Here is a 13,447-nt window from a genome sequence, read left to right on the forward strand (position 1 = left end):
GACGTAGAAGTAGACGATTCTCTAAAAAAAAAATATATATATTTTGGAAGTATTTTATGAGAATGGAATTTAGACGCTATTGATCTTAGATGACTAGTGACTTAGGCCCAAAACAGACTTAGACTTTTTTTTATTATGCCATTTCTTGTGTCTTATGTGGGTCCCGGCTGAATATCATCCAGAGCCTGCATAATCTTCAGTGGTTAGTACTTATGAAATTAGCTCTTGATATTCAATTTTGGCGTTAGGAAATGGCCAGGCATTGAATATCTGGGGTTAACTCTGCCTGCAGCGGTCAGCCTTTAAAAAAAAACCACACTGATTGCCACATGGTTTCTTTCTATACTATCTCATATTTCAAGTTTCATTTTATTTTTGCTATAATACCTATAATAGTCACAGGTAAGTAGCTTACAGATACAAATCAACAATAAAAATAAAGTAAAGAAAAGAAAAGAAGAAATTTACATGCCATCAATCAGAGAAGGAGAGGAAAAGAAGAGAGAAAAAGAAAAAAGGTGATAAATCTGTTAGCAATACACAGACGCCAAGCCTGCATTGGAGCCATATGTTTTCTTCTAAAAGTATGATTTCAGTTATGTTTTAAATCTTGGAAAGGATCTCTCCATGTGCAGAGGGAGGGTTGAGGTATGCCATAAGGTAGAGCCCACTTCCTAATGCACTCATAATGTTTTGTGTGGAAAAAAGAGACTATTGATTGGTCTTGGTAGGTGGAATGTAAATTTCTGCCTGGTGTCTAGGAAAGCAGGTATTGTGATAGGAATTGTGGAAATCTGGATGAACAAATCTGATGTATAAGCATATTAACGATGTATAAGAATATTAATGAGAATTCTGCAGATCATAAGTAGCCAGTGATCTATTTGAAGCAGAGGAGTAACATAATCCCTCCACTTTGTACCATATCCTGTGTCAACCGGAGACAGTTCATGTCCTGTACAGGGAGACCATGGAAGAGGGAGTTACAGTAGTCTAACCAATTGACAACTGGTGTGAGTTAGTATGCAAAGTGACTTAGAGGGCCATTTTCGATAGGACATCTAAGTCTGAGTTTGGACGTTTTGGAAAATGCATCCAAAAAAAAATCAAGTATGGAAAACCATACATTTTCCATTTTTGAAACCGCAAGACGTCTTGTTTGTTTTTTAAATGTCATCCAAACACTAAGCCTGCCCTAAGCCCAGTTCATGTCCTGTACAGGAAGAGCATGGAAGAGGGAGTTACAGTAGTCTAACCAACTGATAACTGGTGTGAGTTAGTATGCAAAGTGACTTAGAGGGGCATTTTCGATAGAACATCTAAGTCTGAGTTTGAACGTTTTGGAAAATATGTCCAAAAAATCCAGTACAGAAAACCGTACATGTTCCTTTTTCAAAACCGCAAGACATCTTGTTTTTTATTTTATTTTTTAAATGGCATCCTGTCCTAAACCCACCCATAATATGCCTCAGCATGCCCCCTTGAAGTTTGGGAACACTGCAGACAGGAAGTCAAGCAAGACGTCTAGAAAATCAATTTTGAAAATGACTACTTTGACGTCTTGGTCTTTTATGATGTTTTTTGGAATTTTTATTTTTAAATGAGCCCCTTAGAGTACAAGCAAAGATGTACAAAGTGAAGTAGTTTCAGTTTTTAAAGAACAGTTCTTTATCAACAGTGAAACATGTCCAAAAATTCAGTTGATAGTCAATGGTGATAAAGTTTAAATTTGCCTGCTTCTGCTTCAAAGCACTACACGGACTTGCCCCTAAATATATAACTGATCTTTTCGTCTTCTCAGCCAACAGACACAAGAGAAGCTCACATTCCAACTTCGTTTCCCCCCCAGTGAGAGGTTGTAAACTGAAAAAACACCATGAACATCTTCTCTCGCACCAAGCAGCATCATGGGGTAAAGACCTAGAACAATTGCTTTCGCCCACTACTTATGAGGAATTTAGGAAACGTCTGAAAACACACCTGTTCCAAAAGTATCTAGACAACTGATCCTCTCTTCTCTCTCCCCTCTATAGCGATTAACTTGTTCTATTGATCACTCTCTCCTCAAAAATGGATTTCCTGTCCTATTAACCCTCTTTCTTCCTCCCCTCTTAAAGTCAATCAATTTGTACCTTTGCTTAATCTTTGTAAACCGCATAGAACTTCACGGTATTGCGGTATATAAGCTGTTTATTATTATTATTCCCAAGATTTACAGAATTAGCCATGTATAGAGGTTGAATAGAAACTTCACCAGCATAACTTTAGTCTTGGAAGGACTGAGCAATAATTTATGATCTGAAAGCCAATCTACAATAGTTGCTAATTAAGCATTAAGGAGGAAATTCTAAAACTAGCGCCTAAACTTAGACACCAGTAGGCACCTTACCGATGCCGTTAGAAATGGCAAAAAAAATGGCAAACTAGGAGCGCCTACCAGTGCCTAAATAAAAGGCACCAGAATCACACCTACATAGGTGCTTTATGCCTAACGTGACCATTTATTTTTTTCATCAAAAGGGGACATCTATTAATTGTCAATCCCGCCCTAGTACCGCCCCAATCCCGCCCTAGCCCCACCCTCAACACTGCCCTAGCCCCGTCCCCAATCCCACCCCAAATTTTTTCCATTCATTTTTCATGTACACATAATATCTTCATATTAATTCAGAATGGTAACCTTAAAATAAAATAAAAAAATACAAAGCACACTATACGCAGAGAAAATGTTAATTATCATTTGGGGTTTTCAAAGATGTCAAGGCAAATGACTTTAAAATATGCAATGTCACCTCAGTAACTATAGAAAAATAGACAAATATAGTGCAAAATATAGACAGCAGGTATAAATTCTCAAAACTGACAGGTTTTGATCACTAAATTGAAAATAAAATCATTTTTCCTACCTTTGCTGTCTGGTGATATCATGAGTCTCTGGTTGTGTTTCCTTCTTACTGTGTATCCTTTCTTTCATTTCTTTCTTTCTGCATTCAGGCCCAACAATTGTCCCTTTCTATTCCCTCCCTCCTTCCTTCCTATGTCCTTAGTGCCCCAGTGCCTCTGTCCTGTGTCCCTAGTGCCCCCATGCCTCCTTCCCATGTCCCTAGTGCCCTCAATGCCTCCTTCCCATGTCCATAGTGCCCCCAGTGCTTGTTCTGTGTCCTTAGTGCCCCCAGTGTCTCCTTCCCATGTCCATAGTGCCCCCAGTGCATGCCTGTGTCCTTAGTACCCCTTAGTGCCTCCTTCCCATGTCCCTAGTGCCCCCAGTGCCTCCTTCCCATGTCCATAGTGCCAATGACTCCTTCTCATGTCCATAGTGCCCCCAGTGCCTGTCCTGTGTCTCTAGTGCCCCCAATGCCTCCTTCCCATGTCCATAGTGCCCCCAGTGCCTGTCCTGTGTCCATAGTGCCCCCAGTGCCTCCTTCCCATGTCCCTAGTGCCCCCAATGCCTCCTTCCCATGTCCATAGTGCCCCCCAGTGCCTGTTCTGTGTCTCTAGTGCCCCAGTGCCTCCTTCCCATGTCCATAGTGCTACCAGTGCCTGTCCTGTGTCCCTAGTGCCCCAGTGCCTCTTTCCCATGTTCCTAGTGCCCCCAATGCCTCCTTCCCATGTCCATAGTGCCCCCAGTGCCTGTCCCGTGCCCCCAGTGCCTCCTTCCTATGTCTTCTCTTGCCTTTGTCCCTCCCCCGAAGCCAGCCTGCCTGCCTACTTCCTTCCCTCTCTCCAGTGCCTGATTCAACCACCCCAACCCGCAGATTCAACCCCCCCCGCGCCACAGATTCAAACCCCCTGCCCGCCCGTCCGCCCGCCCTTGTACCGCCACTGCCTGCCTGTCTGCCTCCCTGCCATGCCAATTGAAACGCTAGGCCACCGCCGCTGCTTCTTGGCTTCTTCCCAATGTCAATTTTGACATTGGAGAGGAAGTTCGGGCCAATCAGGCAGCGATTGTCTGGCCCCGAACTTCCTCTCCGACGTCAAAATTGACGTCGGGAAGAAGTCAAGAAGCAGCGGCGGCGGCCCAGCATTTCAATCGGTGCGGTAGAGAGGGAAAGTGATTGGCCGTCCTGGTGTCCCCGCGCACAGTTTCGGGACGCTGTCCCTGAAAACGGGACATTTTGGTGTCCCGAAGCAGTGGGTTGGGACAACGGGACGGTCGGCCCGAAAACGGGACTGTCCCATTGAAAACGGGATGTATGGTCACCTTATTTATGCCATCAAATGCCAAAGTAGGCATGGTCAATGCCCAAAGTGGCGTTAGGCAGCCTAAAGCGCCTATGTAGGCATGATTCACGCAAAGATAGGCACCGGAAATGTAGGCCCAGAAAACCCTGGCCTACAATTCTAGCACCTATCTTTCTCATAGGCGCGATTGTGAAACCGGTGCCAGTGTGTGATTGGCATGCGATTGGGGACCACTTTTAAGACGGCAGCCGATATCGTTGCTGGTTGCAGATTCTGGCCTTAAGTGAATAAATGTCAGATTCATCAGAAGAATCAATGGTACATAATATCGGAATGTTATCAGCGTAGATTTAAAAAAGTATTGTTTAGAGCCTGAATTGAAGATGTTAAAGATGATAGGAATGTATTGAATAAGATGGGTGCAAGCATCAAACCTTTTGGAATTCTGCAGGGGAGATGGCATTATATAGAACAAGAATCACCCCATAGTACCATGTTAATGCATTGTGTTAAAATTGTGTTAAATAAGAATGAAACCAGAAATAAGCTGTATCAGTGATGTTGACATAAGAGAGTTTGTATAAAAGAAGACTGTGGTCCACAAGATCCCTGCTGACAGGTCCAGTGGCGTTTGTGTTAGTCCAATTAGTAGTACATATAAGAGACTGTTCCCTTCAAATGACAGACCTCAAAACCCCATCTGAAAGGGATGAAGGGAGCCAGTGGTTTCTAGATGATACATAAACATAGAAACATAGAGTATGACGGCAGAAGAGGGCCAGCGGCCCAACAAGTCTGCCTACTTAAGAACCCTCCCTCCCTGGTGCCCCTCTTTCATGCACAACTTTGTAGCACTCCCACCTGTTTGTCCCATCGACTTTTGAAGTCAGGTACACTACTGGCCTCGACCACCTGGCGTGGAAGTTTATTCCATCGATCAATCACCTGTTCGGTGAAGAAGTATTTCCTGGTGTCACTATGAAATCTTCCCCCCTTAAGTTTTAGCGGATGCCCTCTTGTCCCCCTTAAGTTTTAACGGATGCCCTCTTGTCACCGTGGGACCTGTAAGAAAAAAGATTTCTTCCTCCACCTCAATTCGACCCGTGATGTATTTGAATGTTTCTATCATGTCCCCCCTTTCTCTGTGTTTCTCGATTAAAGTTTAGTTAATAAATGCAAAAACCCCTATCAATAAATCAAATCAAACATACAGTTAAAGAAAGGCAAACTTTGAAATTACTCAATCAGCTAAACCAGCAACTAATAATACCTAAATTAGTCACAAACTTTATTAGTATCATAACATTTATAAATTAATCATAGTAACAAAAAACATTTAGCATAAATATATAAACTTGTAAACATATAGACATACCAGACAAACAAACGTACACCCAGACAACAATGACAATCGTAACAGCAATAGTTTAAAGATCGTGTGAAAAAAGAATTAAGCAATGACTGAAAATAGCTGAAAAGTGCAGCATGAAACTTGAAACATGAACCAGCTGAAACACATTCAAGAAAGTCCTTAATTACAACCAGCCCACAAGGGGTTCCAAATTCAAAATACAAAGTTCAAAGTTCAGGGTGCAAAAAGCGCAAAAGAGCAAAGTCACAAATAAATAACAAATAAATCCAAATCGCCTCAAAAATGGAAAATCACACGTTGAAAAAAACCAAAGAAGAACCAAAAAAACCCAAAAAATCTCCAAAAAATCAGATGTAAAACAAATCCAGGAAATATACCTCACACGATCACAATCACCATTCCTGGGTTGGACAAAACCATAAAATCAGGTAAATTCCCAAACACATCTTCTCTCCTTCTTCACATCTTCTCTCCTCCTTGACACAGGCCGTGTTTCAAAGCCTTATTTTTCAAAAGGAAGAATAAGGCGGGCAGAGAATCACAGCAAGGTCTGTTACCAACTGTCTAACCCAGGGATGGTGATCGTGACTGTGATCATGTGAGGATCTACATGGTATATTTCCTGGATTTGTTTTGCATCTGATTTTTTGGAGATTTTTTGAGTTTTTTTGGTTCTTCTTTGGTTTTTTCAACATGGGATTTTCCATTTTTGAAGAGATTTGGATTTATTTGTGACTTTGCTCTTTTGCGCTTTTTGCACCCTGAACTTTGAACTTTGAACTTTATATTTTTAATTTGGAACCCCTTGTGGGCTGGTTGTAATTAAGGACTTTCTTGAATGTGTTTCAGCTGGTTCATGTTTCAAGTTTCATGCTGCACTTTTCAGCTATTTTCAGTCATTGCTTAATTCTTTTTTCACACGATCTTTAAACTATTGCTGTTACGATTGTCATTGTTGTCTGGGTGTACGTTTGTTTGTCTGGTATGTCTATATGTTTACACGTTTATATATTTATGCTAAATGTTTTTTGTTACTATGATTAATTTATAAATGCTATGATACTAATAAAGTTTGTGATTAATTTAGGTATTATTAGTTGCTGATTTAGCTGACTGAGTAATTTCAAAGTTTGCCTTTCTTTAACTGTATGTTTGATTTGATTTATTGATAGGGGTTTTTGCATTTATTATATATCTCTCTTGCCCCTAATGGTCTTTTCCTTTTTTGATCTCTCAGGGTTTGGTTGTATTAAAGTTTAGTTGCCAAGTTCTGGACCATTGTTCCAACAAAAATAGGTCCTGCTCCATAGTGTTTGGCCTGGTTGCGCTATCAGGTTCTGTTGCTCTGCCCACAATGTTGCATAGTTTAGTATCATCAGCAAATAATGTAATTCTGCCTTGAAGTCACTGAGTTAGATCCATAAGAAAGATATTAAATAGCATCGGGCCAAAGACTGAACCCTGTGGCACTTCGCTGGTCACTTTTGACATATTTGAGGGAATACCGTTCACCATTACTCTTAGAAATCTGCCGCTAAGCCAGTCTTGTACCCATGCTGTCAGTGTTTTTCCTAGTCCTAATGAGTTCATCTTGTTTAATAACCTATGGTGTGGAACACTATCAAAAGCCTTGTTAAAGTCTAAATACATGACATCCAGGGGCTCACCCTCATCCAGTTTTTTTGTTACCCAGTCAAAGAAGCTTAGGTTGGATTGACAAGACCTTCCCTTTGTAAAGCCATGCTGGTGGGGATCCCTTAATCTTTCATCATCCAGAAATGTGTCCAATCTGTTCTTGATCAATTTCTCCATGAGTTTACTCACTATCGATGTGAGACTCACCGGTCTATAATTTTCAGCCTCTGACCTGCATCCCTTTTTGTATCAGTTGATCAGCAACTACTGTATATGTTCTGTCAGCTTAGATATGAAAGGCAGATTCATGATAGGGCGTAAATTAGTCACATCATCATCAAGTAAATTGATGACTTTCCTTTTCAGACTAAGGTACATTAGATAGAGTGTGAGCTCACTGGGACATATATGGAAAAATGCTTGAGTACCTGAATGTAAAATCACTTAGGCTATAAGTAGTATATAAATACTAAATAAAAATACAAAAATAAATAAACATTTCCAATATTGGAAAGCTGCTCTAGGTTGTAGAGAGACAGTGATAATTATATGTAAATAAAGCATAAATAAAGGACGGAGCCATTTGAAAAGATGAGAAGGCATTGGGTCATGAGGTGCTGTCGTAGTCTTAGAATCACAAAGTAGATGATGTAAATGTAGACTACTCAGGAGCTCAAAGACAGACAGTTTTAGAACTAGTGCCTATGGACTGGAAGATTGCAGAGGAGCAAACATTAAATTGGTATCTCCCTGAGCCCAGGTATCAGAGGACACAGGTAAACCTACAGCTTGATTGGAAAAGGTATCCCTAAGGCCCCATATCTTAGTCTGAAACTGAATGGCCAAAATATCAGACATGAACTACTCAGAAAGAAGATTACAGTGTGGCCTCTGAAAGGGAGTAGAGAATCATATACAATATTGCTGAATTGAGGGCCTGCGTAATAAGTTTAGAATAGTAGCGTTTCTTGGAAGTTGTCACTGCTGCCATGTATTCCTGTAGGAAATTTTCTGAAGATCAACTCTTCATCCACTTTCTTTCCTTATACCTAAGTAACATAATGGAATATTTTATTATATCAAGAACTGATTTCCACATACATGAACACCACCACATTTTCATCAAGTGAATCACCCGCTACATTTATACAAATATTGGTATAAAACCTAATCAATGAAGGTCTCCCTCCATTGAGAATGAAAACCTGGATTTACAGAAAATCTCTAAATTGTAGTCTCTGAGAATATACCAGTCCAATATATACTTGCTAGGCTCCAAAAAGAGTACCGTATTTTCGCGGATATAACGCGCGCGTTATACGTGATTTTACGTACCGCGCATACCCCTCGTGCGTTATATGCCTGAGCGCGGTATACAAAAGTTTTTAAACATAGTTCCCACCCCGCCCGACGCCCGATTCACCCCCCCAGCAGGACCGCTCGCACCCCCACCCCGAACGACCGCTCGCACGCGCTCCCACCCGCACCCGCATCCACGATCGGAGCAAGAGGGAGCCCAAGCCCTCTTGCCCGGCCGACTCCCCGACGTCCGATACATCCCCCCCCGGCAGGACCACTCGCACCCTCACCCCGAAGGACCGCCGACTCCCCAACAATATCGGGCCAGGAGGGAGCCCAAACCCTCCTGGCCACGGCGACCCCCTAACCCCACCCCGCACTACATTACGGGCAGGAGGGATCCCAGGCCCTCCTGCCCTCGACGCAAACCCCCTCCCCCCAACGACCGCCCCCCCCCCAAGAACCTCCGCCCGTCCACCAGCCGACCCGCGACCCCCCTGGCCGACCCCCACGACACCCCCACCCACCTTCCCCGTACTTTGTGTAGTTGGGCCAGAAGGGAGCCCAAACCCTCCTGGCCACGGCGACCCCCTAACCCCACCCCGCACTACATTACGGGCAGGAGGGATCCCAGGCCCTCCTGCCCTCGACGCAAACCCCCCTCCCTCCAACGACCGCCCCCCCCCCAAGAACCTCCGACCGACCCGCGACCCCCCTGGCCGACCCCCCCACCCCCCTTCCCCGTACCTTTGGAAGTTGGCCGGACAGACGGGAGCCAAACCCGCCTGTCCGGCAGGCAGCCAACGAAGGAATGAGGCCGGATTGGCCCATCCGTCCTAAAGCTCCGCCTACTGGTGGGGCCTAAGGCGCGTGGGCCAATCAGAATAGGCCCTGGAGCCTTAGGTCCCACCTGGGGGCGCGGCCTGAGGCACATGGGCCAAACCCGACCATGTGTCTCAGGCCGCGCCCCCAGGTGGGACCTAAGGCTCCAGGGCCTATTCTGATTGGCCCACGCGCCTTAGGCCCCACCAGTAGGCGGAGCTTTAGGACGGATGGGCCAATCCGGCCTCATTCCTTCGTTGGCTGCCTGCCGGACAGGCGGGTTTGGCTCCCGTCTGTCCGGCCAACTTCCAAAGGTACGGGGAAGGGGGGTGGGGGGGTCGGCCAGGGGGGTCGCGGGTCGGTCGGAGGTTCTTGGGGGGGGGCGGTCGTTGGAGGGAGGGGGGTTTGCGTCGAGGGCAGGAGGGCCTGGGATCCCTCCTGCCCGTAATGTAGTGCGGGGTGGGGTTAGGGGGTCGCCGTGGCCAGGAGGGTTTGGGCTCCCTTCTGGCCCAACTACACAAAGTACGGGGAAGGCGGGTGGGGGTGTCGTGGGGGTCGGCCAGGGGGGTCGCGGGTCGGCTGGGGGACGGGCGGAGGTTCTTGGGGGGGGCGGTCGTTGGGGGGAGGGGGTTTGCGTCGAGGGCAGGAGGATCTGGGATCCCTCCTGCCCGTAATGTAGTGCGGGGTGGGGTTAGGGGGTCGCCGTGGCCAGGAGGATTTGGGCTCCCTCCTGGCCCAATATTGTCGGGGAGTCGGCGGTCCTTCGGGGTGGGGGTGCGAGTGGTCCTGCCGAGGGGGGAGAAGAATCGGACGTCGAGGGGGGGCATCAGGCTTTCAGGATGGGGACAGGACTTCAAGGGGGGACAGGCAGGACTTCAAGGGGGGACAGGCAGACCTTCAAGGGGGGACAGGACTTCAAGGGGGACAGGCACGGAGAGGCGGGGCAGTGCACCGAAAGTCAGGGCGGGTGAACGGTGAGTCGGGGCAACCAGAGGAGAGTCGGGGCAGTGCACCGAAAGTCAGGGTGAGTCGGGGCAACCAGATGAGAGTCGGGGAGGGCGAAAGGAGAGTCGGGGTGGCCAGAGGAGAGTCGGGGAGAGCGAAAGGAGAGTCGGGGTGGCCAGAGGAGAGTCGGGGAGAGCGAAAGGAGAGTCGGGGTGGCCAGAGGAGAGTCGGGGAGAGCGAAAGGAGAGTCGGGGTGGCCAGAGGAGAGTCGGGGAGAGCGAAAGGAGAGTCGGGGTGGCCAGAGGAGAGTCGGGCAGCATGTGCGTTATATGCCTGAGCGCGGTATAGAAAAGTTTTTGTACATATCATCGTGATTTCTGCGCGCTATACCCCTGTGCGCGTTTTACAATGGTGCGCGTTATATCCGCGAAAATACGGTAACTCTCATATTCCTAAGGCTGAACACAGCAGTGTCTTTTGTTGCAATTCCACTCAACTGACAGCCAGCCCGACACAGAGCTGTGTTTCGCTGAGTCAGCGTCATCAGGAGCTGTAACCGCTTCAAGTTTTCCTACCTTCATATATGTCTTTAATCCTTCACATTCATCATACAGCAGCAACAGTCAGGGTTCTACACCTCCCTTTCAACTCAAGGATCCAAACACTGAAAACTGGAGATTTGTGACTAATAATGATGTTAAAGCAGCTGTAGTGGAAAGGTTTAAAATCCAAAATGTAACGCCTTTAAAAAGAGGCATGTCTGAACATGCCTTGGTGATGGGGGGTTAGTAGTTCTGTTGTCATGCTGAGTAGAGAATGACACAGTGACAAAATTCATCACCGTTCCCGTCCCCGCGGATAACCGCGGGAAATAATCCCATATCATTTTCTAATGTCTATTTCAACCTCAGTCCTTCTACACCAGCATTCTTCAGAGCAAAGCTTGTGGGTCAGTGGTTGTGGCCATTCATTCTGATTCTTATGTGAGCCAAGGATAATGAAGCCATTGTGACATCACTGATGTGATTGGCTCTTAGGTACTGGTGGAATGAAGCATTATGACATCACAATATCTGCTCTGGATACCAGAGACTGTCATTCTGTAGTGTCTGTTTCAACCTCAGTCCTTCTACACCAGCATTCTTCAAAGCAAAGCTTGTGGGTCAGTGGTTGTGGCCATTCATACTCTGATTCTTTCCTCTCTCCTTAAAGAATGAAATGAAGATGGTTTCCCGCGGGGACGGGAACGGTAATGAATTTTGTCACTGTGTCATTCTCTAATGCTGAGGGCTTAAAGGAAATGATTTGGCAAATAACGTGTGATTAGAACAAGCACTATAGAAAAGAATGAGGGGATACCCATCAGCAGAAAATCTTATTGAATCACTGAGGTGTCCAGCAGATACCGGTGAACAAACAAAATGCAAATTAACAGACTCCGAAATTCAAGAGCTCTCAGATGCACAAAAATTGCACGATTCAGGCACAGAAAATGAAGATGCAATCTTTGAACTACCAGATGACAATGCTGTGGAGGCTAGGGTGGAGGTCGAAACAACATTTTTGTTGGAAAATCTAGGATCTCCCATGGTAAGAGAAAGGCACTTTTTATTATCACAGTTTTATGAAGCTGGTTGTGCTCATGTGTTTTAAAAGATATTGTAGAAGAGGTAATTAATTTCTAGGTTTGTTTGTTTTTTGTAGGGAAGCGATGGATCTTCACACCCACAAGAACCTGAGGACACGGAGTACATAACGGTGATAAATCTATCCTGTGTTTTTTCTGTTATTGTCAAAGAGAACCAATGGAGATTGAATGTAACCAAAAGGACAGCTAAAAATCAAGGTCTGAAGATGTGTATGGTTTTAGCTAGTGGACTGACAGGACTTTCCAAAACACCACCAGTGCACGGTCATTTCCATTAAAGTACATTTAAATCAGCTATAAGGGTAAGGGTATACTGTTTTATAAAGAAATGCCTGTGTGGGGTGACGGAGGAAGACTGTGCAGCCTGTTTAATGAGGGAACAACATATCACAATTGCCTGAGGTGGGAGCAAAAGGATATACACCGAAACTCAGGAAAACTTGTGCTAGGCTATGTTTAGAACATGTTGTAAATGTGGCCATGTTAGTAGGTTATAAAATGGAAATATTGCTGTTTTGTAATGAAAGTATTGATACAATCATTGATTTCATCAGAGATATTAAGATATCTATAAAAGGGGTGCAGCTTCGTGAGAGATAAAAACTATATGCAGATAGTGGAAAGTTTAATCCGTGACAGCGATTACACTGGATAACAAATTTTTCCAAAAGTTTTGCTTCCTTAAAACAGACTGGTGATTATGATGGAGCACTTCAAAATAAACACAAATATAATTTCCCACTGACTGTATCACATAGGAATTTTGAGAATCACGATGGCATCTTTAATTGACTATAACATGTTTAATATACAAAGTTTCTGATATGCTGTGCTAGTTCACTGTGGCTAAAAGTATTTTCCTGCTGATTTTTGTTTGTACTCCGTTCCCAGTGCATCTCGTTGCAGTGTCCAACAATAGGCAGCAAGCATTGATGGATTCCAGTTACCCTGATATCTTTTTTTCTTTAGTGACAATGATCTGGTGAAACCTTTCGCCATGTTCATCGCTGACTGCACCAAGATTTGCAGGGAAGAAGTCCAAGTGTGAATGTAGAAAGTGCGTCTTCAGTGACATGTTGCACTTCTTAGTTTTGTATGCTCTAAGAAGTTTGTCAACCAGGTGAATATAGTTTGGTGCTCTGTAACTGCCAAGAAAATTCTCAACAACATCTTTGAATGCTTTCCAGGCGATTTTCTCTGGCTCAACTAACAGATCTTCAAATCTCATATCCGATCTGTGGACCAACAAAAATGCCTTCCTTAATCTTGACATCAGTTATTAATTATTAATTGCATTAGCTTGAAAGTATAACAATAAATTGTAAAAATGTACTTTTTTGTTAAAATGGTACATGATATGTGATTTTCGTGATCAGCAGCCAAAAATCTGTAAGATAGACCTGAAAGTGTTGAAGAAGCAAATACTTTGTTGTCCAGTGTTATAGACCATTCTTCAGAAGACATGAAGTGTTGTAAAAAAATCTATTAATTTTTAAAATGTGTTTTTATTCACAGGGATCTATGAGTGGGGAAAATACAAATTG

The 13,447-nt window shown here is 44.5% G+C and overlaps 1 protein-coding gene across 8 annotated transcripts in view; it reads left to right on the top strand.

Annotated features, from left to right (window-relative positions):
* Positions 1 to 13,447, top strand: part of LOC117346714 — a 574,004-nt gene that overhangs the window by 213,540 nt on the left and 347,017 nt on the right. For 6 of the 8 annotated variants that reach the window (XM_033916744.1, XM_033916749.1, XM_033916751.1 and 3 more), the window contains one exon: positions 11,960 to 12,013. The exons of the other annotated variants lie outside the window; for them this stretch is intronic. In XM_033916744.1, coding sequence (XP_033772635.1) covers positions 11,960 to 12,013 — 54 coding nt within the window. The remainder of the gene's footprint in view (positions 1 to 11,959; positions 12,014 to 13,447) is intronic. 8 annotated transcript variants of the gene reach the window in all.

The sequence above is a fragment of the Geotrypetes seraphini genome, chromosome 12 (genome assembly GCF_902459505.1).
Source record: "Geotrypetes seraphini chromosome 12, aGeoSer1.1, whole genome shotgun sequence".
In the NCBI taxonomy this organism is placed as follows: Eukaryota; Metazoa; Chordata; class Amphibia; order Gymnophiona; family Dermophiidae; genus Geotrypetes; species Geotrypetes seraphini.